The following is a 24,161-nucleotide window of genomic DNA, read 5'->3' on the forward strand; positions in this document are numbered from 1 at the left end:
GATAACTGCACCAAATGTACACATTACAGTCTGAGATCATCCCCAACTACAATCTCCAGACAATATCTCCCACAGGGAATGGGGGAACAGAGTTCATGTACAGTGTCTGGTGATAAAAGGGTGAATTCACCAGCCGGGGTTCCTGCTGCAAACTCCAATCCCTCTCAATATTGTTCAATATTCACGCTGCAGTAACCGGTTCCCAGATGCAGACATGGGACTTACTGAACTTGTCTGAGGCTCACAGAGAGCAGCGCCTGCAGTAGCTGTGAGCCGCCAGCAGGTGGTGGCATTGTGTCACTTTAATCACCAGATAGTGAAAGAGGTTTTGAGGAGAGGCTGGTGGAGCCTTTAATTCATTCACAGAGACAGAGAGGAAACTCTGACAAGATTGACCAATCTGCCCCCTGCTGGGTACTGTCAGAATCACACACACACTGTTCTCTCTCTGGAGAATGATCTCTGCTGCTCCATTTTGAAAGGAGGTTGAAGACTCTGTTGCTGAGAACACTGACAACACATTGCTGCTTAAACAATGGTTTGCAGCAATCTTTCCTTCAATGTGGAGACTAAAACTACAACAGTTTTCCAGCTGGGAAACCAGGTAAGCAGGGAAATCAGTGCCAGGCTGGAGGGGCTGATGGAATAGGGAGGGAGAGGGGCAGGAATGAAGGGTTTGGAGGGAGCTGTCGAAGATCTTCACAATTCAGGATTTCACTGTAACCGGTGGAGCAGCAATGTTTATAGATTGAAATGTTCACACTGTCACTCTCAGTCCCCGTCTGGATTCCCGCAGCGACTCCAGCTGTCTCTTCCCATTTGGACTGAACTGATTTCCCCGCAGCCTGAAACAGATTAAAAATGAAACAGGAATTAAACAGATTGAACAACAGAGTAAATAACAGGAGACTGGAGTTAATGGGACAAATCTTCTGGTCTCTGGATCGCCAGAGGCCAGACACACATCCGAAGATGAGCATCGGGACCCTGTGGATGTCCTGACGCACTGATCTACCTGGGAATTGTCCCAGAGGTATTAACTACTATTGGGGAACTCCCCTGCTGCAGTTAGAGTCAGATACTTGGGACAGATCCACAAAGTTTACCTGGATAGTTACTCAGGTAATGTTAGACAGCTCACCACCTGGGCTAATACCTGAATAGCACACCCGAGTCCCCCAATCACTTCCCACTGATCCCCATACTCCACCTCCCACAATCTGACTAGACCCACTCATAGAGTCACAGAGGTTTACAGCATGGAAACAGGCCCTTTGGCCCAACTTGTCCATGCCACCCTTTTGTTTTTAAAACCCCTAAGCTAATCCCAATTGCCTGCATTTGGCCCATCCCCCTCTATACCCATCGTACCCATGTAAATGTCTAAATGCTTTTTAAAAGATGAAATTGTACCCGCCTCTACTACGACCTCTGGCAGCTCGTTCCAGACACTGAAAAAACTGCCCCTCTGGATACTTTTGTATCTCTCCCCTCTCACCTGAAACCTATGCCCTCTAGTTTTAGACTCCCCTACCTTTGGGAAAAGATATTGACTATCTTGCTGATCTAAGCCCCTCATTATTTTATAGACCTCTAGAAGGTCACCCCTCAAACTCCTTCGCTCCAAGGAAAAAGGTCCCAGTCTATTCAGCCTCTCCTTATAACTCAATCCATCAAGTCCCAGTAGCATCCTAGTAAATCTTTTCTGCATTCTTTCTAGTTTAATAATATCCTTTCTATAATAGGGTGACCAGAATTGCACATAGTATTCCAAATGTGGCCTCACCAATGTCTTGTACAACTTTAACAAGACGTCCCAACTCCTGTATCCTGACTGATGAAACCAAGCATGCTGAATGCCTTCTTCACCACTCTGTCCACCTGTGACTCCACTTTCAAGGAGCTATGAACATGCACCCCAAGATATTTTAATTCTGTAATTCTCCCCAACGCCCTACCATTAACTGAGTAAGTCCTGCCCTGGTTCAATCTACCAAAATGCATTACCTCTCATTTGTCTAAATTAAACTCCATTTGCCATTCGTCAGCCCACTGGCCCAATTGATCAAGACCCCGTTGCAATTTGAGATAACTTTCTTCACTGTCACTATGCCACCAATCTTGGTGTCATGTGCAAACTTACTAACCATGCCTCCTATATTCTCATCCAAATCATTAATATAAATGACAAATAACAGTGGACCCAGCACTGATCCCTGAGGCACACCGCTGGTCACAGGTCTCCAGTTTGAAAAACAATCCTCTGCAACCACCCTCTGGCTTCTGTCAAGAAGCCAATTTTGTATCCATGTAGATACCTCACCCTGGATGCCGTGAGAATTAACTTTATGCAACAACCTACCATGTGGTACCTTGTTAAAGGCCTTGCTAAAGTCCATGTAGACAACATCAACTGCACTGCCCTCATCTACCTTCTTGGTTACCCCTTCAAAAACCTCAATGAAATTTGTGATACATGATTTTCCACTCACAAAGCCATGCTGACTGTCCTGAATCAGTCCTTGCATCTCTAATGCCTGTAGATCCTGCCCCTCAAAATACCTTCCAACAATTTACCCACCACAGATGTGAGGCTCACTGGCCTGTAGTTCCCAGGCTTTTCCCTGCAGCCCTTTTTAAACAAAGGCACAACATTTGCCACCCTCCAATCTTCAGGCACCTCACCCGTGACTATCGATGATTCAAATTTACTCCCTAGTCTCCCACAATGTCCTGGGATATATCTCATCAGGTTCCACAGATTTATCTACCTTGATGCACTTTAAGACTTCCAGCACCTCCTTCTCTGTAATATGGACACTCCTCAAGACATCAATATTTATTTCCCCAAGTTCCCGAACATCCATGCTTTTCTCAAAAGTAAATACTGATGAGGAATCTTCATTTAGGATCTCAACCATCTCTTGTGGATCCGCACATAGATAACCTTGTTGATCCTTAAGAGGCCCTACTCTCTCCCTTGTTACTCTTTTGCCCTTTATGTATTTGTAGAAGCTCTTTGGATTCTCCTTTGCCTTATCTGCCAAAACAATTTTGTGTCCCCTTTTTGCCCTCCTGATTTCTCTCTTAACTCTACTCCTACACCCCCTGTACTCTTCAAGAGATTCACTTGATCCCAGCTGCCTATGCACGTCATGTACCTCTTTCTTCCTCTTGACCAGGGCCTCAATATCCCTCATCCAGAGTTCCCGACTTCTGCCAGCCTTGCCCTTCACTCTGAGAGGAATGTGTTCACCCTGAACCCTGGTTAACACACTTTTGAAAGCGTGCCACTTACCAGACGTCCCTCTTCCTTCCCACAGACTCCCCCAATTAACGTTTGAAAGTTCCGGCCTGATACCATCAAAATTGGCCTTGCCCCAATTTAGAATTTTAACTTTTGGGCCCGACCTAGCATTCTCCATAGTTATCTTAAAACTAATAGAATTATGGTCACTGGTCCCAAAGTGATCCCTCATTAACACTTCTGTCACCTGCCCTTCCTTATTTCCCAAGAGGAGGTCAGGTTTTGCCCCCTCTCTAGTCGGGCCATCCACATACTGAATGAGAAATTCCTCCTGAAAACACTCAACAAATTTCTCTCCATCCAACCCTCTAATACTATGGCTGTCCCAGTCGATGTTGGGAAAATTAAAATCTCCGACTATTACCACCCTATTTTTCTTGGAGCTATCTGTAATCTCCTTACATATTTGCTCCTCAATTCCCCGCTGACTATTTGGAGGTCTATGGTACAACCCTATCAAAGTGATTTCCCCCTTCTTATTTCTCAGTTCTACCCATATAGACTCAGTGGCCGAACCCTCGGATATATCCCCTCTCAGTACGGCCGCGATGCTTTCGCCTAATCAAAAGTGCAACTCCCCCTCCTCTCTTACCTCCTGTTCTATCTTTCCTATAGCATCTGTACCCTGGAACATTGAGCTGCCAGTCCTGTCCCTCCCTTAGCCATGTTTTAGTAATTGCTATAATATCCCAGTCCCATGTCCCCATCAATGCCCTGAGTTCATCTGCCTTGCCCGTCAGGCCTCTTGCATTGAAATAAATGCAGTTTAATCTGGACTTCCCTTGCTCTCTGTCTTGCTTCTGTCTGATCTGTCTGGTACTAGGATTACTGACACTGCCTTTACTAATTAATGTGCTCTCTTTAACTTCCGTGCTGTCCTCAAACTTCTCTTCTGTCTCCCTACTGCTTTGGATCCCACCCCCCTGCCAAACTAGTTTAAACGCTCCCGAGCTGCTCGAGCAAATCTCCCCGCCAGGATGTTAGTCCCCCTCCAGTTCAAATGTAACCCATCCCTCTTGAACAGATCAGCCCTTCCCCAGAAAAACTCCCAATGATCCAAAAATCTAAATCCCTGCCCCCTGCACCAGCTCTCAAGCCAGTCATTCATCTGCCTAATCCTCCTATTCCTACTCTCACTAGCACGTGGTACCGATAGTAGTCCTGAAATTACTACCTTCGAGGTCCTACACGTTAGCCTTCTGCCTAACTCTCTGCATTCACATTTCAGGACCTCATCCCTTTTCCTACCTATGTCGTTGGTACCAATATGTACAACGACCTCTGGCTGCTCACCCTCCCCCTTCAGAATGTCCTGCAATCGCTCAGAGACGTCCTTGACCCTGGCACCAGGGAGGCAACACACCATCCTGGAGTCTCGATTGCAGCCACAGAAACGCCTGTCTGTGCCTCTAACTAGCGAGTCCCCGATTACTACTGCTCGCTTGCTCTTTGCCCAACCCTGTCCCACAGCAGAACCAGCTGTGGTGTCACAGGCCTGGCTGCTGCTGGTATCTCCCCCTGACAGGCTATCACTCCCGTAAATCATCTCTCCCTCCCCTCCCGCCCGACTACCTCCCACTAGCCCTTGAACAAATCTGACTAAACCTCCCAACTTGGCCTCATCCGTCCCACCCTCTCCTGACCTGACACAGAAACATGGAAGATAGGAGCAGGAGGCCATTTGGCCCTTTAAGCCGACTCCACCATCCATCACAATCATGGCTGATCGTCCAACTCAAAATCCGAATCCTGCTTTCTCCCCATAACCTTTGATCCTGTTCGCCCCAAGTGCTATATGCAGCCGCCTCTTGAATACATTCTTGACTATATCTCTGACTTAAACTGATTACTCAAGAAGCAACCCCAACCCACGACTCTCCAAAGCTAGAAACCAAACCCAACCCCCGACCACGCAACCAAATCTAACTAGACACCCAACAACATTACCAACTCCCAGCCACCATCCAAACTGCTGATTAACCCTCCAACCCAACACAATACAACTTGACCACCCTCCAGACACCCAGAACTAATCCTTGAACCTCTCCTCAGCTCCCTGACAAACCACTCATCCAGCGACACACCAACCCATTCACTCCCACAATCAACTAACACTTATGGAGCTCCCCGGGGTCACTGTGCTGTAAATAGGGTGTGTGCTCTCTCTTCCCCAACTCTGCTCTGCTCTGGTGGAGCTCCCCGGGGTCACTGTGCTGTAAATAGGGTGTGTGCTCTCTCTTCCCCGACTCTGCTCTGCTCTGATGGAGCTCCCCGGGGTCACTGTGCTGTAAATAGGGTGTGTGCTCTCTCTTCCCCAACTCTGCTCTGCTCTGGTGGAGCTCCCCGGGGTCACTGTGCTGTAAATAGGGTGTGTGCTCTCTCTTTCCCGACTCTGCTCTGATGGAGCTCCCCGGGGTCACTGTGCTGTAAATAGGGTGCGTGCTCTCTCTTCCCCGACTCTTGTCTGCTCTGATGGAGCTCCCCGGGGTCACTGTGCTGTAAATAGGGTGTGTGCTCTCTCTTCCCCGACTCTGCTCTCATGGAGATTCCCGGGGTCACTGTGCTGTAAATAGGGTGTGTGCTCTCTCTTCCCCGACTCTGCTCTCATGGAGATTCCCGGGGTCACTGTGCTGTAAATAGGGTGTGTGCTCTCTCTTCCCCAGCTCTGCTCTGCTCTGATGGAGCTCCCCGGGGTCACTGCTGTAAATAGGGTGTGTGCTCTCTCTTCCCCAGCTCTGCTCTGCTCTGATGGAGCTCCCCGGGGTCACTGTGCTGTAAATAGGGTGTGTGCTCTCTCTTCCCCAACTCTGCTCTGCTCTGATGGAGCTCCCCGGGGTCACTGTGCTGTAAATAGGGTGTGTGCTCTCTCTTCCCCAGCTCTGCTCTGCTCTGATGGAGCTCCCCGGGGTCACTGTGCTGTAAATAGGGTGTGTGCTCTCTCTTCCCCGACTCTGCTCTGATGGAGCTCCCCGGGGTCACTGTGCTGTAAATAGGGTGTGTGCTCTCTCTTCCCCGACTCTGCTCTGATGGAGCTCCCCGGGGTCACTGTGCTGTAAATAGGGTGTGTGCTCTCTCTTCCCCGACTCTTGTCTGCTGTGATGGAGTTCCCCGGGGTCACTGTGCTGTAAATAGGGTGTGTGCTCTCTCTTCCCCGACTCTGCTCTGATGGAGCTCCCCGGGGTCACTGTGCTGTAAACAGGGTGTGTGCTCTCTCTTCCCCGACTCTGCTCTGATGGAGCTCCCCGGGGTCACTGTGCTGTAAATAGGGTGTGTGCTGTCTGTTCCCCAACTCTACTCTGATGGAGCTCCCCGGGGTCACTGTGCTGTAAATAGGGTGTGTGCTCTCTCTTCCCCGACTCTTGTCTGCTCTGATGGAGCTCCCAGGGTCGCAGTGCCGAAGTTCCTGGGAGAAATATGCAGCAGTTTCAGGTTGGGAGAATTTTTAAACATACCGGCAATCTGCTTACCATTGCTGCTGCTTGGAAGATTCAGGCCCATTTATATTTTAAATCCATTTATATTTTAATTGTTACACTAAAAATTAACACAAACACTCACCAGATCACCTCCAGACTCCTGCAGGTCAGTATGAGGCGGCGGAGAGCAGGGACAGATTGATCTGTGAAGGAGTTTGATCCCAGGGACAGAATCCTCAGTGACTGTTTTGTACTGAGAGCGGAGGCGAGATCCTCAGCACAAGAATCTGTGAGAGCGTTAGATCTGAGACTGGAGACCAGAGAGAGGAATAACAGGAATCAGGCTCAATCCCCAGTGTTTTAAATAATACTGTTAATAACAATAATAATGTATTGTATCACACATTCCAAAAACACAACTTGCATTTCTGTAGAATGAGGAAATACTCAATGCTGAAAATGAAATATAAATAAACTGGAAATGCTCAGCAGGTTCGCTAAATACATGTGAAGAGAGAAACAGGGGTAAAGTTTGAGCTTCCATTGGAACTGGGAACGGGCAGTGAATTGACAGGTTTGAAGTGACAGCGGTGGGTGGCTGGGGAAGAAACAAAGAAAGGACAAACTGGAATTACAGGAGTGATTAAATGATAAAAGTGATGATGGGACAGGACCATAATCACAGGATCCCCGTGTCCTTACTCGGAGTGGCTCGGGAGGGACATGGGATGGTCAGTGGTTTGGGAATGCAGTTTGTGGCGAGGTTGAAGATAATGGCTGTGATTTTACCTGAAGCTCTGAAGTGCCAGCATGGGGATTGGGAATGGGTGGTGTGTCCGTGTGGGCAGGATAGGCAGAGTTATGAAGGTGATATTGTCAGAGGCGGACAATTAACGGCTGGCAGGCAGGGGGAGCTGCCCACTGAGGCAGCCTGGGCAGGGGGCAGTCCCGGTTCAGGCAATGCTGGCACCATCTCCAAAGGCAGCCAGCAGGACTTTCAAACACAGCAGCTCTGGAGGGAGCAGCGAGGGAGCTCTGCTTATTGAATGAGGGGTTGAAATGTCAGAAAGCAGAGCAAGGGTTTCCCCCCAATCACTAATTCCTCCCTGGAGGGGCTCCTCCCGGCTGCTCAGGCTCAGAGGGAGGTCCTGTTCCCTCAGGATGGGAGGAGATTATCCCATCGGTACAAGCCAGTCTGGATGGAGATTGCTGGGAGGTGAGCAGGTTTCAGACACGTGGTTACAGAGTGGAAAAGGATCAATGTCCTGATGTGTTCTGCCACGGTGAGTGCAGCACAGCCCGATATGTGAATAAGGATGAGGGGGAAATTGTGGAAAGAACATCTCCACCCAGACACTGGCAATGCAAAGGACTTGCAGAATCTCACTGGCTGTCCTGTCTGGAGACAATACACATCTCTGTAACCTGTGCTTAATGCTGCCTTCTCTCACATTATCTGTCTCTTTAAGACCTGGTTGGCTGTAGGGATTCGCATTCTAATCAGTATTCTGTAACTTGATTTTGTGTCTCTGTGCCCTGTTTGAGAGCAGATTTCCACTCCATCTGACGAAGGAGCAGCGCTCCGAAAGCTAATGGTATTTGCTACCAAATAAACCTGTTGGACTTTAACCTGGTGTTGTTAAAACTCTTACAATGCAAAGGCAGCAGCATTGACTGTCAGAGACATGTCCGTTCGGCTGACACCAGCATAGGCTCGAGCAGGGCTGACCAACATATTCACTGGGCAAACACACGTCAATGTTTTTCTCACTCAAGGGGCCGATGAGTAAATTTCAGAATGATAAAGTTTGGCACAGCAGAAATTTCAATTAAAAACTAAACTGAGATATGAAAAGAAACAACTTGCTGAGCACAATAATGAGTAATAAATAAAGATGTTTATTAGAGTTTAATCCTCATCAATCACAAATTGTTTCTCTCCCACATTTGCTGCAGATCGGCTCAAAAACCCATCAGCAGCAAACATGGGAAAGAAACGGGATGTGATTGGAGGAGCAGCTCCATGCAGATTCTTCCATTCAAACTGAACTGTGTGTGAGATTCTGGAAACTCGCTCCGGGGGCCGCATTGAGGGGCTTCGAGGGTCACATTCACCCCTTGGTTCACACGTTGGACAACCCTGGGCTAGTGCATGTGTCTGATGAGTGAGTAACAGTTTCTGTGTTTGGAAAGAGAGCAAACATCATCAGGGAATGAGTGAAGAAGAGTGGAGACATCCAGGTCTTGCCATCCTTACGCCAATGGAAGATGAAGTGCTGGATCAGGAAGGCCTGGGGGCAGAGTGGGTAATTACTGCTGGTGAGATGGGTTGAGTGGGTGGCCTAATGAATGGGCACAGGAGAGCGTCTGGTGAGGACAAAACATAGAGCTTGTTTATCCATCACTGGTCACAGAGAGCAGTCTGAAGGACGTATTGGGATAGGAACAAAATAACTAGGAGCAGCAGAAGGTCATTCAGCCCCTCGAGCACACTCCATCACGGCTGATCTAATTGTAGTCTCAACTCTTTTCCCCGTAACCCTTGATTCACTTCTCAATCCAAAATCATTCTGAACTCAGCCTTGAATATATTCAATGACTCTGCCGCCACGAGTCTCCAGGGAAGAGAATTCCACTGACCAGCCACCATCTAAAAATATAAATTTCTCCTCATCTCAGTCTTAAGGGACTGACAATTACATTTTAAAATCTGTCCCCTTGTTCTGGTCTCTCTTACAAGAAGAAACAGCCTCTCAGCAACCACCCTGTCTCATCCCCTCAATGCGATCACCTTTTAACCTTCTGAACTTTCATAGATATTGCTCCAATCTGCTCACATTTTCCTTGTAAAATAAACCTCTCCATCCCAGGAATCAGCCGAGTGAACTTTCTCTGAACTGGTTCCAATACAATTCTATCCTTTTTTAAGTAAAGAGCTCAACACTGTACACATTACTCCAGTTGTGGAGCCTCCCTGAGCCTCTCCACATCCCCTTGAAACATCTTTGCATCCTCCTCACAATTCAGATTTTCACCTCGTTTTCCATTATTCGCAAATTTGGAAATATTATATTTGATCCCCACATCCATATCATTCATGTAGATTCTGAATAGCTGAAACCCAAACACTGATCCCTGCCGTACTCCACTAGTTAGAGGCTGTCAACCCAAAAGAAACCCATTTATTCCAACTCCTTGTTTCTGTCCACTAACCAGTTCTCAGTCCATGCTGGTATATTCCTCCCAATCCCACGTGCTCCAATTTTATTTAATAACCTCTTGTGTGTGAATCATGCAACTATAGAATCCCTAGTGTAGGAATCGTCATTCGGCCCATCGAGACACACTGACAGAGTAACTTACCACGGTCCGCTCCCCATAAACTCACTAATTTACTGGGGCTAATCCACCTAACCTACATATCTTGGGACACGAAGGGCAATTTTACCATGGCCAATTCATCTACCATGCATATCTTTGGAGTGTGGGAGGAAACCGGAGCACCCAGAGGAAACACAGGCAGACACGAGGAGAATGTGGGAACTCCACACAGTCACCCAAGGCTGGAATTGAACCCGGGCCCCTGGCTGTGATGCAACAATGTTAACCACTGTGTCACCGTGCCAGCCTTTCATAAATCCATGTTGGCCCTGTCTAATCCTGCCATTAATTTCGAAGTGTTCTGTTATCACTTCCTTTATTATGGATTATTATAGGATTTCCATACCATCAATGTCAGACTAATAGATCTGCAGTTGCCCGGGTTCCCGTAACCCACATATTTAGGCCGCTAATCCACCTAACCTACACATCTTGGACACTAACGGGCAATTTAGCATGGCCAATCCACCCAACCTACACAGTTTATTTGGACTATGGGAGGAAACAGGAGCAGCCGGAGGAAACAGGAGCAGCCGGAGGAAACAGGAGCAGCCGGAGGAGACCCACACAGACACGGGGAGAACGTGAAAACTCCACAGACAGTCGCTCAAGGCTGGAATGAATCCGGGTCCCTGACGCTGTGAGGCAGCAGTGCCAACCCCGGTGCCACATCTTCACTTAATCTAATACACTCCTTGAATTAGCAACGGCTGGAACACTTCTGCTGCTCTTCTCCAAATGAAAGGAATCTATTTTTGTTGGAAACGCCACACATTTGCACATCACCATGTCTAAAACAGCTTGTTGTGTGATTGGCACTGGAACGTGCTTCTCCAAGAAATTGCTTGAATAGATTCTGTGAACGAATCTTCTATTCAACTTTTGACAATCTGAGCGATTTATACAGTAAATGGAAGAAGCCACAGGAGCACTGACCTACAGAGGGATCTGTGTGCACAAGTCTACAGATCCCTGAAAGTGGCAACACAGGTGGATGAGGTGGTCAAGAAGGCAGACAGCATGCTTGTCTTCATCGACCAGGGCATCGAGTATAAAAGTTGTCAAGTTATGTTACGGCTGTATGAAACTTCAGTTGGCCACATTTGAATATTGCTTGCAGTTCCGTTCGCGACACGACCAGAATGATGTGGATGCTTTGGAGAGGGTGCAAGGAAGGTTTACCAGAATGTTGCCTGGTCAAGGACGGTTAGGTTATGAGGAGACGTTGTATAAACACAGATTGGTTCACTACAAAAAGGGAGGCTGAGGGGTGACCTGATGGAGGTGTCCACAATTCTGAGAAGCATCAATATGGTGGATAGTCAGAGACTTTTCTCCAGGGTGGAATGATCAACTACAAGAGGGCACAGGATGAAGGTGAGAGGGGCAAAGTTTGGAGGGAGGTGTGTGGGGTAAGTTTTCACCCAGAGGGTGGTGGGTGCCTGGAAGGCACTGCCAATGGAGGTGGCAGAAGCAGGCACGTTTCCAATGTCCAAGGTGCATCTTGGTAGATACATGAACAAGAGACAAACAGAGGAATAGAAACCGCAAATTGGCAGTAAGTTCTGGGTCTGAATAAGCGTTAGGAGGCGCCACAGGCTTGGTGGGCTGAAGGGCCTGTTACTGTGCTGTGCGGTTCTTTGTTCTTCTTTGTATATGAAGATTAAAATCACCCGTGGTTATTGCAATATGTTTTTACAAGGCCCCGTTATTTTTCCTGTGTACTGTGTCGGAGATTGTGACTGTTGTTAGGAGCCTATAAATGATTCCCACAAGTGATCTTTTAACTTTGTTAAATCTTATCTCTATCCAAACTGATTCTGCATCTTGAACTAAGTTCACCTCTTGCTGCTGTACTGACATCTGTTACGAACAGAGTGACTCCACCACCATGTCCTGTCCTCCATTTACTGTCATCCACTCACTCTCCCCCCTTTCACAGATCAATGGATGCTGTGTCCGGGGAGAGCTGTGAGCATCTGAGGAGGAGGAGGAGAGGACCTCAGAGGGTGAACCATAACATTATTCCCCCACTCCCTCAACATAAGGATCTGTGGGACTGACATCACATTGCTCAGGGATCAGAGAGAGAAGCAACAGGAGTCAGAGGAAAAGCAGTTTTCCTGATTCATAACTGACGCCAATAGTAACGGGCAGTGTTTTTTATACAAATACCAGTGGTGAAATTATATGGTTGAATATTCAGTTATTATAAACACAATCTCACACAGTCTGCTACTTACTCCAGTTTCTGTATTTTACAGTCCGGATTCCTCAGAGCCACAGACAGCAGTTTCACTCCGGAATCTCCCAGTTTATTGTAACCCAGATTCAGATCTATCAGTGAGCGGTTTGTCCTGAGAGCAGAGGCCAGGTCCTCGGCACAAGAATCGGTGAGAGCGGTACGAGAGAGACTGGAGATCAGAGAGATGAAAATAACAGGAATCAGGGTAAATCCACAGTGTTTTTAAGAATAAGATCATTAACAATAATAATGTACAGCGCGGGACATTCAAGAAACACAACTTCAGTTGATACAGAAGGCAAAATTATATTGATGCTGTAAATCTGAAATATGAATAAAATATGTGGAAAATTTGAGCAGGACAGGCAGCATCTGTGAAGAGAGAAACAGATTTAGTTTCAGTTCAATTAGCTAAAATTAAAACTTGGGAGTAGCAGTGAATTAAATTGTTTTAAGTGACAGGGAGCTGGAGATGGGCGGGTGACAAGGAAAGAACAAAATGGAAGAGCCCGAGTAATTAAATGACAAAAAGGATGATGGTGAAAGGGAAGAGCACAGGATTCCCATGTCCTTACCCTGAGTGATGTGGAGATGCCGGCGTTGGACTGGGGTAAGCACAGTAAGAAGTCTCACAACACCAGGTTAAAGTCCAACAGGTTTATTTGGTAGCAAATACCATAAGCTTTCGGAGCACTGCTCCTTCGTCAGATGGAGTGGTCTCTGTTCTCAAACAGTACACAGACACAGAAATCAAGTTACAGAATACTGATTAGAATGCAAATCTCTACAGCCAGCCAGGTCTTAAAAGGTACAGATAATGTGGGTGGAGGGAACATTAAACACAGGTTAAAGAGATGTGTATTGTCTCCAGACAGAACAGCTAGTGATATTATGCAAGATCAGGGGGAAAGCTGTGGGGGTTACTGATAATGTGACATAAATCCAACATCCCGGTTTAGGCCGTCCTCATGTGTGCGGAACTTGGCTATCAGTTTCTGCTCAGCGACTCTGCGCTGTCGTGTGTCGTGAAGGCCGCCTTGGAGAACGCTTACCTGAAGATCCAAGGCTGAATGCCCGTGACTGCTGAAGTGCTCCCCCACAGGAAGAGAACAGTCTTGCCTGGTGACGCTACGACAACGGATGAATGAACACTGCTCGACAATCACCAGGCAAGACTGTTCTCTTCCTGTGGGGGAGCACTTCAGCAGTCACGGGCATTCAGCCTTGGATCTTCAGGTAAGCGTTCTCCAAGGCGGCCTTCACGACACACGACAGCGCAGAGTCGCTGAGCAGAAACTGATAGCCAAGTTCCGCACACATGAGGACGGCCTAAACCGGGATGTTGGATTTATGTCACATTATCAGTAACCCCCACAGCTTTCCCCCTGATCTTGCATAATATCACTAGCTGTTCTGTCTGGAGACAATACACATCTCTTTAACCTGTGTTTAATGTTCCCTCCACCCACATTATCTGTACCTTTTAAGACCTGGCTGCCTGTAGAGATTTGCATTCTAATTAGTATTCTGCAACTTGATTTCTGTGTCTGTGCACTGTTGGAGAACAGATATCCACCCCATCTGACGAAGGGGCATCGCTCCGAAAGCTTATGGTATTTGCTACCAAATAAACCTGTTGGACTTTAACCTGGTGTTGTGAGACTTCTTACTGTGCTTACCCTGAGTCACAGGGAGGGACATGGGATGGTCAGTGGCTCAGGAATGGAGTGTGTGGTGGGGTTGATGATGATGAGAGAGAAACCTTTTTCACGATGCCAGTGATACGGGTCTGGAATGTACAGTCTGGAAGTGTGGTGGGGGCAGGCTGATTCGAGACATCACAGAGGGCAGTCGATGAACAATCGAATGAAACAATGTGCAAAGATACGAGGAGAAGGCAGTAGAATGAGACAAATTCCTAATCCTAGTTTGGTGAGCCGGTGCAGACACATTTCGCCTCGTGGTGCTCCGCAATAATTCTGTGAAGATAATGGTTGGAAATGTATGGAGATTTTCACTGGCAGCTGGTGATGTTGCAGTGTCAACAGGGTTAGGTAATTTAGCCAGTGTCCACAAAGGGCCATTGGTATCTCTCTCAGGTAGAATCAGAGAATTGTTACAGAGCAGAAGGAGACCATTCGGCCCATGCTCTCTGCACTGACTCTCTGAATGAGCAATTTACGAAGTGTCATTCCCCCAAATTCTCCCCGTAACCCTGCACAATCTTCCTATTCAGATCATAATCCAATTCCCTTTGGAAATTTTCAACTGAACGTGTCTCCACCACACTCTCCGACAGTGAACTCCAGCCCTTAACCACTCGCTGCGGGAAGTCCCGGTTCAGGCAATGCTGGCACGGGCAGCACTTTGATAGGCGGCAGCTCTGGAGAGACCAGTGAGGAAGATCTGGTTAAGAACACAGGGCTGGAGTGGGAGGAGAAAGGTTAAACTCAATTCAATGATGCACTTGGCAACACTTGGTACTCTTCCCCAAGGCTACGCGAGTCTGGAGCAAATTTCTGTTCTCTCAGGACTGGACAGTATCTGCCACATCAATCCAAGTATATCGGGATGGAGATTACTGGAGACCTGAGTAGCCGTGGGTTATATGGTTGCATGAGGCAAAAGGATGAATAACTTGCCAAGTTCTGACAAGGTGGTGAAGCATTTTATAGCATATAATCTGAGGCATATGGGGTCGAATGAGAATGAAAGTGAAATGGTAGAAAGGCCATCCCCACACAGACACAGGCAATGCCCAGACAGCAGCATCGACTGTCAGAGACATGTCAGCCTCTCTCTGCAGGGTTCTAGTTAGTCAGATAACTCTAGCACTGTGAGAATGGGATGGTCACAGGCAAGAGGCTTTCCCTGTGTAGACATGATGGTCAGTCAGGTTCTCACCAGCATAGGCTTGTGCCTTTGATGGGAGAGTAACAATGGAACTTTATGTGCCTGTAGAAGAGAGCACGAAACGTCAGGGAATGAAGTAAAAATGATGACAGCGTCCAGATCTTGTAATCCTTCCACGTATAATTAGCAGCGCTGGAGCTGGGAGAACAGCAGATAGTGTGGGAAATCGCTGATTGTGATACTGGTTGTGGAGCTGAGAGTGTGCGGTCGAATGGATGGACACAGGAGACTCTCTGGTGCCTGCAACACACAGAGCTTGTGTGCCCATCACCGGTCACATGGAACCGGCTGAAGGACGTGTTGGAATGTACATTTTGTTACAAACTATGTCTTGAAGAAATATACTGAATATTGAAGGATATTGAATTTGATGATCAGCCATGAACAAAATGAATGGTGGAGCAGGCTCGAAGGGCCGAATGGCCGACTCCTGCTTCTAGTTTCTATTTTAATCATGTTTCTCTGCAGGTTATGTTGTCGGCACCGTGCTGTCTGTAGCCGGTTTCCTTTATTGTTACTGAAGCAGTATAATTGACATCATGTTGATTTTAATCTGAACTAATGCAGTGTTCTGTTGTTTCAGTGTTTCCCCTGGGATGGCAGAGTAGAGCTTGATTGCGGGTGATTGACAGGTTATGTCATGTGACTGAGGGACAGCTATTTTTCACAGAACATTCTAGTTTCAATTCTGCTTTCAGAAGCTGCTTGAAGTTAATACAAACTGCAGTGCTGTTTCCCTCTCTGAAGTTGGAGTTTTTGCTGTTTAAGTGTTGCTGTGTTGGAAGCTGTCAGAGACTGGGGTTACCTCTCTGCGGTTGGACTGTTCGGAGGCGACATCCTTCTCTGAAAACAATTGTCTGTTGGCTCTCCGGAAGTGGTAAAAAGCTGGAAATCGGCATCACGTGAGCTTACTTGTTTTTGTGCTAAGTAATGTTGGAGAAGGGTGTATGTCTGTGGGTATTGCTTTATATTGGAACAACAGAGATAGCTAGCTGTTAAGAGTTATACTGTGTCATGTTTAAGTCTTGCAATTGGTGAAGGTTATGCTAATTCTTGTCGTTATATTCTAACTGCATTCTGAAATAAACTGTGTTTGATAAAAGCATCCAAGTGGGTCACTTCATTCATACCTGGAGTGAAACACCTCATGCTCATCAATGCCAAAATCAAATGTAAAACCAAGGGTCCAGGCTAACTTCACAAAACACCTTGGAGTTTCTGGTCTGCATCTTAACAATTGCCTCCATTCACTCTTTACTCTTCCTCACAAATCAAGGGTTGTGTGACTGGGTGACGCGTGTCCCCCTGTAAGCATGTGAACGGGTCCTCAGTCACCGTCACATTATTCCCCTACACCCAGGGCACAAAAGTCAATGTGATTGACATTCCACTGCATTGGGATCAGAGAGAGAGAAATCACAGGAATCAGTGAAAATTCAGGTTCTGGTTCATAACTTCCAACCCCTGGGCCTTTATAGAGTTTTTCAGCACAGAAAGAGGCCCTTCGGCCCATCGTGTCTGTGTCAGCCATCAAACAGCAATCTATTCTAATCCATTACCAGCACTTGCTCCATAGCCTTGTCTGCTGCGACATTTCAAGTGCTTGTCTGAATGCTTCTTAAATGTTGCGAGTGTTCCCGACTCCACCACCCTTTCAGACAGTGAGATCCAGATTCCCACCACCCTCTGGGTGAAAAAACGTTTCCACAGAACCATAGAATCCCCACTCTGCAGAAGGCTCCCAATCGCTTCATCGACTCTGCACTGACTGTCCGAAAATGCCAGGCCCACACAACCGCTTATCACTGGACATTTATCATGGCAAATCCACTGAAACTACATATCTCTGGACATGAAATGATAATTTAGCATGGTCGATCCACCTAACCTACACATCTTTGGACTGTGGGAGGAAACCAGAGTACCTGACGGAAACACGCACACACGGGGGGAACATGCAAGCTCCACACAGGCAGTCACCCGAGGCCAGAATTAAACAAAGGTCCCTGACGTTGTGAGGCAGCAATGCTAACCACTGTGCCATCTTCCATTCTCCTCTGAACCTCCTGCCCAATGCCTTAAATCTATGCCCCTGGTTATTGTCTCCTAAAACAAAGGGGAAAGGTTCATTTCTATAATTTGATACAACTCCACATGGTCGTCCCCCAGCCTTCCCTGTCTGAAAAAAATAACAGGAGCATTGACATACAGATGGATCTGTGCGTACTTGTCCACTGATCCCTGAAAGTGGTAACACAGGTGGATAACTTGGTCAACAAGGCATGCAGCATGCTTGCTTCATTGGCCAGGGGATCGAGTATAAAAGTTGGCAAGTTATGTTACAGCTGTATTAAACTTTAGTTGGGCCCAACATGGAATATTGCGTGCAGTGCTGATCGCCAGACAACAAGGAGGATGTGGCTTCTTTGGAGAAGGTGCAAAAAAGGTTTACAAGGATGTTGCCTGGTCTGAAGATATGGTCTAAGGTATGAAGAGAAGTTGAATAAACTCTGATTGTTTTCACTGGAAAGACGGAGGCTGAGGGGTGACCTGATAGAGGCAGATATATGGTTGATAGTTGGAGTCTTTTCCCCAGGGTGGAAAGATCAACTACAAGACGGGACAGTTTGAAGGCAAGAGGGGGAAAGTTTAGAGGAGACGTGCGTGGAAAGTTTTCACATAGAGAGTGGTGGGTGCCTCGAATGCACAGCCAGTGATGTTGACGGAAGCAGGCACGTTCCCAATGTTCAAGGTTAATCTTGATAGAAACAGGAACGGGAGATGAGCAGAGGAATAGAAGCTGCGTCTGAGCAATAAGTACTGGGTCTGAATAAGAATGAGGAGTCGCTGCAGGCTTGGAGGGCCGAAGGGCCTGTTACTGTGCTGCATGGCTCTTTGTTCTTCTTTGTACATGAATGTTAAAATCACCCGTGATTATTGCAGAATGTTTTTACAAGACCCCATTAATATTCCTGTGTCGGAGATTCTGAATATTGTTCGGGGCCTATAAAAGATTCCCACAAGTGATCTTTTAACTTTGTTAATTCTTATCTCTACCCAAACTGATTCTGCATCTTGATCATTGGAACTAAGTTCACCTCTCGCTACTGTACTGACATCTGTTACTAACAGCGAGACTCCACCGCCATGTTCTGTCCTCCATTTACTGTCATCCACTCACTCTCCCCCATTCACAAATCAATGGATGCTGTGTCCGGGGAGAGCTGTGCACATCTGAGGAGGAGGAGAGGACCTCAGAGCGTGAACCATAACATTATTCCCCCACTCCCTCAACATAAGGATTTGTGGAACTGACATCCCATTGCTCAGGGATCAGAGAGAGAAGCAACAGGAGTCAGAGGAAAAGCAGTTTTCCTGATTCATAACTGACGCCAATAGTAATGGGCAGTGTTTTTTATACAAATACCAGCGGTGAAATTATATTGTTGAATATTCAGTTATTATAAACACAATCTCACACAGTCTGCTACTTACTGCAGTTTCTGTATTTTACAGTCCGGATTCCTCAGAGCCACAGACAGCAGTTTCACTCCTGAATCTCCCAGTTTATTGTGACCCAGATTCAGATCTATCAGTGAGCGGTTTGTACTGAGAGCAGAGGCCAGGTCCTCGGCACAAGAATCTGTGAGATTGTTACCATAGAGACTGGAGATCAGAGAGAGAAAAATAACAGGAATCAGAGTAAATCCACAGTGTTTTTAAGAATAAGATCATTAACAATAATAATGTACAGCGCGGGACATTCAAGAAACACAACTTCAGTTGATACAGAAGGCAAAATTATATTGATGCTGTAAATCTGAAATATGAATATGTTGGGAGACTCTCATCAGGTCAGGCAATATCTGTGAAGATAGAAACAGATTTAGTTTCAGTTCAATTCGCGAAACTTAGAAATTGGAAATAGCGGTGAATTAAATTGTTTTAAGTGACAGGGAGCTGGGGATGGGCGGGTGACAAGGAAAGAACGAAATGGAAGTGCCAGACTGATTAAACGACAAAAAGGATGATGGTGAAAGGGAAGAGCACAGATTTCCCATGTCCTTACCCTGAGTCACAGGGAGGGACATGGGATGGCCAGTGGCTCAGGAATGGAGTGTGTGGTGGGGTTGAAGATGATGAGAGAGAAACCTTTCTCACACTGCCGTTGGTTCGGGTCTGGAATTCACAGCCGGGAAGTGTGGTGGAGGTCGGCTGCATCGAAGCAGTCGAAAAGGAATTAGATGATTTTTTGAATATAAAGAATGAGCGGGGATACGAGAAAAACGCTGGAGAATAACTCAAATTCCTAATGCTAATTTGGTGAGCTGGTGCAGACACGATGGGCCAAATGGCCTCATTGTGCTCAGTAAGAATTCTGTGAAGATAATGGTTGGAAATGTATCGATATTTTAACTGGAAGTTGGTGATGTTGCAGTGTGGACAGTGTTAGTCGCCATAGTCCTCAATAAAATGTTAATACTGATAGGCAAAGGGATCTGGGTGTACAGGTCCACAGATCACTGAAAGTGGCAATGCAGGTGGAGAAAGTAGTCAAGAAGGCATTCGGCATGCTTGCCTTCATCGGCCGGGGCATTGAGTTTAAAAATTGGCAAGTCATGTTGCAGCTTTATCGAACCTTCATTCGGCCGCACTTAGAATATAGTGTTCAATTCTGGTCGCCACACTACCAGAAGGATGTGGAGGCTTTGGAGAGGGTACAGAAAAGATTTACCAGGATGTTGCCTGGTCTGGAGGGCATTAGCTATGAGGAGAGGTTGGAGAAACTTGTTTTGTTCTCACTGGAGCGACGGAGGTTGAGGGGAGACCTGATATAGGTCGACAAGATTATGAGAGGCATGGACCGAGTGGATAGTCGGAAGCTTTTTCACAGGGTAGAAGAGTCAATTACTAGGGGGCACAGGTTTAAGGTGCGAGGGGCAAGGTTTAAAGGAGATGTACGAGGCAGATTCTTTACACAGAGTAGTGGGCGCCTGGAACTCGTTGCTGGGGGAGGTAGTAGAAGCAGATATGGTGGTGACATTTAAGGGGCGTCTTGACAAGTACATGAATAGGATGGGAATAGAGGGATATGGTCCCCGGAAGGGTAGGGGGTATTAGTTAAGTCAGGCAGCATGGTGGGTGCAGTCTTGGAGGGCCGAAGGGCCTGTTCCTGTGCTGTAATTTTCTTTGTTCTTTGTGTTTCTCTCCAATGGAGAGAGAGACAATTTGTTACATGTAGCTTCAAGGATACAATTTAATAAACGTGCGGCAATGGGAGGAGATGGGATTCCATGAACCCCACAGCCGGTAAGAGGACCAAACCCTCAGATTTAGCATCATTCTACATCACACTCTAAACACCAAACCAAATGAACTAACCAACTCCACATATAACCAAACAGGCACATTAATGTCTGACAGGTTCGGGAAATCCGTCCACTCAGGCAGCACAGGCAGAATCACAGAATTGTTACAGAGCAGGCGGAGGCCATTCGGCCCATCGTGTCTGCACTGACTCTCCGAATGAGCAACTCACTAAGTGTCATCCCCCCACCTTCCCCCAAAACCCTGTGCATTCCAGAGCTTAACCACTGGCTGCAGGGGAAGGCCCCATTCAGGCAGAGCTGGCACCAGATTTAAAGGCAGCCAGCGGCACTTTTAAAGGCTCTGAAGGGAGCAGTGAGGGAGCCCTGGTTAATGAACAAAGGGCTGAAATGGCAGAAGGCAGATTAAACCCAATTCGCTGGAAATTCTCAAGGCTATATCGGTTTGGAGGGAGGTTCTGTTCCCTCAGGAGTGGAGGAGGAGACCTGTCACATCAACCCAAGCAAGGCTGGATAGAAACTGCCGAGGGCCAGAGCAGGCAGCACGTGGCTGCAGTGAGGCAAAGGATCAATAACCTGATATGTTCTGACAAGGTGAGCGTTAAACTTACAGGCTGATATGTGAATAAGGATGAAAGAGGAATGGTGGAAAGAACATCTCCACCCAGACACTGGCAATGTCCAGACAGCAGCATCAATCTTCAGGAACATGTCAGCCTCTCTGTGAAGGGTTCCGGTCAGTCAGAGATGACTGCTGCACTGCCGACACTGAGTGACCATCCTGGTGGTCCCATGATGGGCAGCCTGGCAGCATCATAGGCTTGTGTGTGTCTTTGATGGGTGAGTAACAATGGAAATATATGTGCTTGTAGAAGAGGGCACAGAGCGTCAGAGAAGGAGCCAAGAGTGACAGTGTCTGGATTGTGTCATCCTTATGCCAATGGAAGATGCAGTGCTGGAGCTGGGAGACCTGGAGGCTGGGTGGGCAATCGCTGATGGTGAGATGGGTTGTGGATCCAGAGAGAGTGAGTGAGTGAATGGATGGGCACAGGAGAGACTCTGCTGCTGAGTCCAAAACCTGGTGCTTGTGTGTTCATCATTGGTCACATGGAGCTCTGGGTTAGGAACAGTCAGAAGTTTAACAACACCAGGTTAAAGTCCAACAGGTTTATTTGGTAGCAAATGCCACTAGCTTTCGGAGCGCTGCCCCTTCGTCAGGTGGAGTGTAGAAATGCTCACAAACAGGGCATACAGAGACACAAACTCAATTTACAGAATAATGACTGGAATGCAGTCTTTACAGATAACCAAGTCTTAAAGGTACAAACAGTGTGAGTGAAGGGAGCATTAAGCACAGGTTAAAGAGATGTGTATTGTCTCCAGACAGGACAGCCAGTGAGATTCTGCAAGTCCAGACAAGCTGTGGGCCATTCGGCCCATCAATCCTTCACTAACAACAATCCCGCCCAGGCCCTATAACAGTAACCCTACATATTAACTCTGCAAATCCCCCTGACATGAAGTGTCAATTTACCATCGCCGCTCAAACTAGCGTGCACATCTTTGGCATGTGGGAGGAAACTGGAGTAACCGAAGGAAACCTGCGCAGACACGGAGAGTACATGCAAACCCCACACAATCTGTCACCCAAGGCCGGAATTGACACGGGTCTCTGGCGCTCTGAGTCAGCAGTGCTAACAGCTCTACCACCCTGCCGACCATGATCAGCCGTGGTTCGTCCCAATTGCAGTGAGTATCGGACGAATAATTTCTATATTTTTTCATAAGATAAGCCTGGCATGCCATGAAAGACTCAAGCCAACATTTTCTCAAATGTTTATAAAATACGTTCATAAGGTGACCAAAACTATATAGGTTACATCAGCTGTGCTGTGACCACAAACCTATCAGATTTGTGACTGGCGACCTTTGCTCCCAGGCGAATTGTCCCTCATTGCCTTTTCTGTTGATTTGTCAAAGCTGTCGGATCTTATAATATGAAGTCATGAGATTGGATCAGGTTGGGGATTCTGAGAGTCAGCACACCCGAAGGTAGAAATTCAATACAGTTTGCAGTTGCCAATGACTGGACCTCAGAGCGTGAACCATAACATTATTCCCCCACTCCCTCAATATAAGGATCTGTGGGACTGACATCCCATTGCTCAGGGATCAGAGAGAGAAGCAACAGGAGTCAGAGGAAAAGCAGTTTTCCTGATTCATAACTGACGCCAATAGTAATGGGCAGTGTTTTTTATACAAATACCAGTGGTGAAATTATATTGTTGAATATTCAGTTATTATAAACACAATCTCACACAGTCTGCTACTTACTGCAGTTTCTGTATTTTACATTCCGGATTCCTCAGAGCCACAGACAGCAGTTTCACTCCTGAATCTCCCAGTTTATTGACACCCAGATACAGATCTATCAGTGAGCGGTTTGTACTGAGAGCAGAGGCCAGGTCCTCGGCACAAGAATCTGTGAGAGCGTTACCATAGAGACTGGAGATCAGAGAGAGAAACATAACAGGAATCAGGGTAAATCCACAGTGTTTTTAAGAATAAGATCATTAACAATAATAATGTACAGCGCGGGACATTCAATGAGTATTCTAACTGGGTGCAGTTAGACAGAGACACCAGGAGATGGAGACAGTGAGGGGGGTAACTGCGTGCAGTTAGACAGAGACACCAAGAGATGGAGACAGTGAGTATTCTAACTGAGTGCAGTTAGACAGAGACACCAGGAGATGGAGACAGTGAGGGGGGTAACTGCGTGCAGTTAGACAGAGACACCAAGAGATGGAGACAGTGAGTATTCTAACTGAGTGCAGTTAGACAGAGACTCCAGGAGATGGAGACAGTGAGTATTCTAACTGAGTGTAGTTAGACAGAGACACCAGGAGATGGAGACAGTGAGTATTCTGAGTGCAGTTAGACAGAGACACCAGGAGATGGAGACTGTGAGGGGGGTAACTGAGTGCAGTTAGACAGAGACACCAGGAGATGGAGACAGTGAGGGGGGTAACTGAGTGCAGTTAGACAGAGACACCAGGAGATGGAGACAGTGAGTATTCTAACTGAGTGCAGTGAGACAGGGACACCAGGAGATGGAGAGAGTGAGTATTCTAACTGAGTGCAGTTAGACAGAGACACCAGGAGATGGAGACAGTGAGGGGGTAACTGGGTGCAGTTAGACAGGGACACCAGGAGATGGAGACAGTGAGGGGGATAACTGAGTGCAGTTAGACAGGGACACCAGGAGATGGAGACAGTGAGGGGGTAACTGAGTGCAGTTAGACAGGGACACCAGGAGATGGAGACAGTGAGTATTCTAACTGGGGCTCAGGAATGGAGTGTGTGGTGGGGTTGAAGATGATGCGACAGAAACCTTTCTCACACTGCCAGTGGTTCGGGTCTGGAACTCACAGCCGGGAAGTGTGGTGGAGGTCGGCTGCATCGAAGCAGTCAAAAAGGAATTAGATGATTTTTTGAAGATAGGCAATGAGCTACGAGAATGGATACGACAAAAAGGCTGGAGAATGACACGAATTTCGAATGTCAATTTG

At 47.0% G+C, this 24,161-nt stretch overlaps 1 protein-coding gene across 1 annotated transcript in view; it reads right to left on the bottom strand.

Annotated features, from left to right (window-relative positions):
• Window positions 1-706: 706 nt before the first annotated feature.
• LOC144485340 (NACHT, LRR and PYD domains-containing protein 3-like) overlaps window positions 707-24,161 on the bottom strand; it is a 62,543-nt gene continuing 39,088 nt past the window's right edge. The window contains exons 9-12 of the mRNA XM_078203538.1: window positions 22,924-23,094; window positions 18,758-18,928; window positions 6,866-7,033; window positions 707-845 (exon numbers count right to left, since the gene is read on the bottom strand). Coding sequence (XP_078059664.1) covers window positions 758-845; window positions 6,866-7,033; window positions 18,758-18,928; window positions 22,924-23,094 — 598 coding nt within the window. The 3' untranslated portion in view covers window positions 707-757. The remainder of the gene's footprint in view (window positions 846-6,865; window positions 7,034-18,757; window positions 18,929-22,923; window positions 23,095-24,161) is intronic.

Source organism: Mustelus asterias, unplaced genomic scaffold (genome assembly GCF_964213995.1).
Source record: "Mustelus asterias unplaced genomic scaffold, sMusAst1.hap1.1 HAP1_SCAFFOLD_185, whole genome shotgun sequence".
NCBI classification, from domain to species: Eukaryota; Metazoa; Chordata; class Chondrichthyes; order Carcharhiniformes; family Triakidae; genus Mustelus; species Mustelus asterias.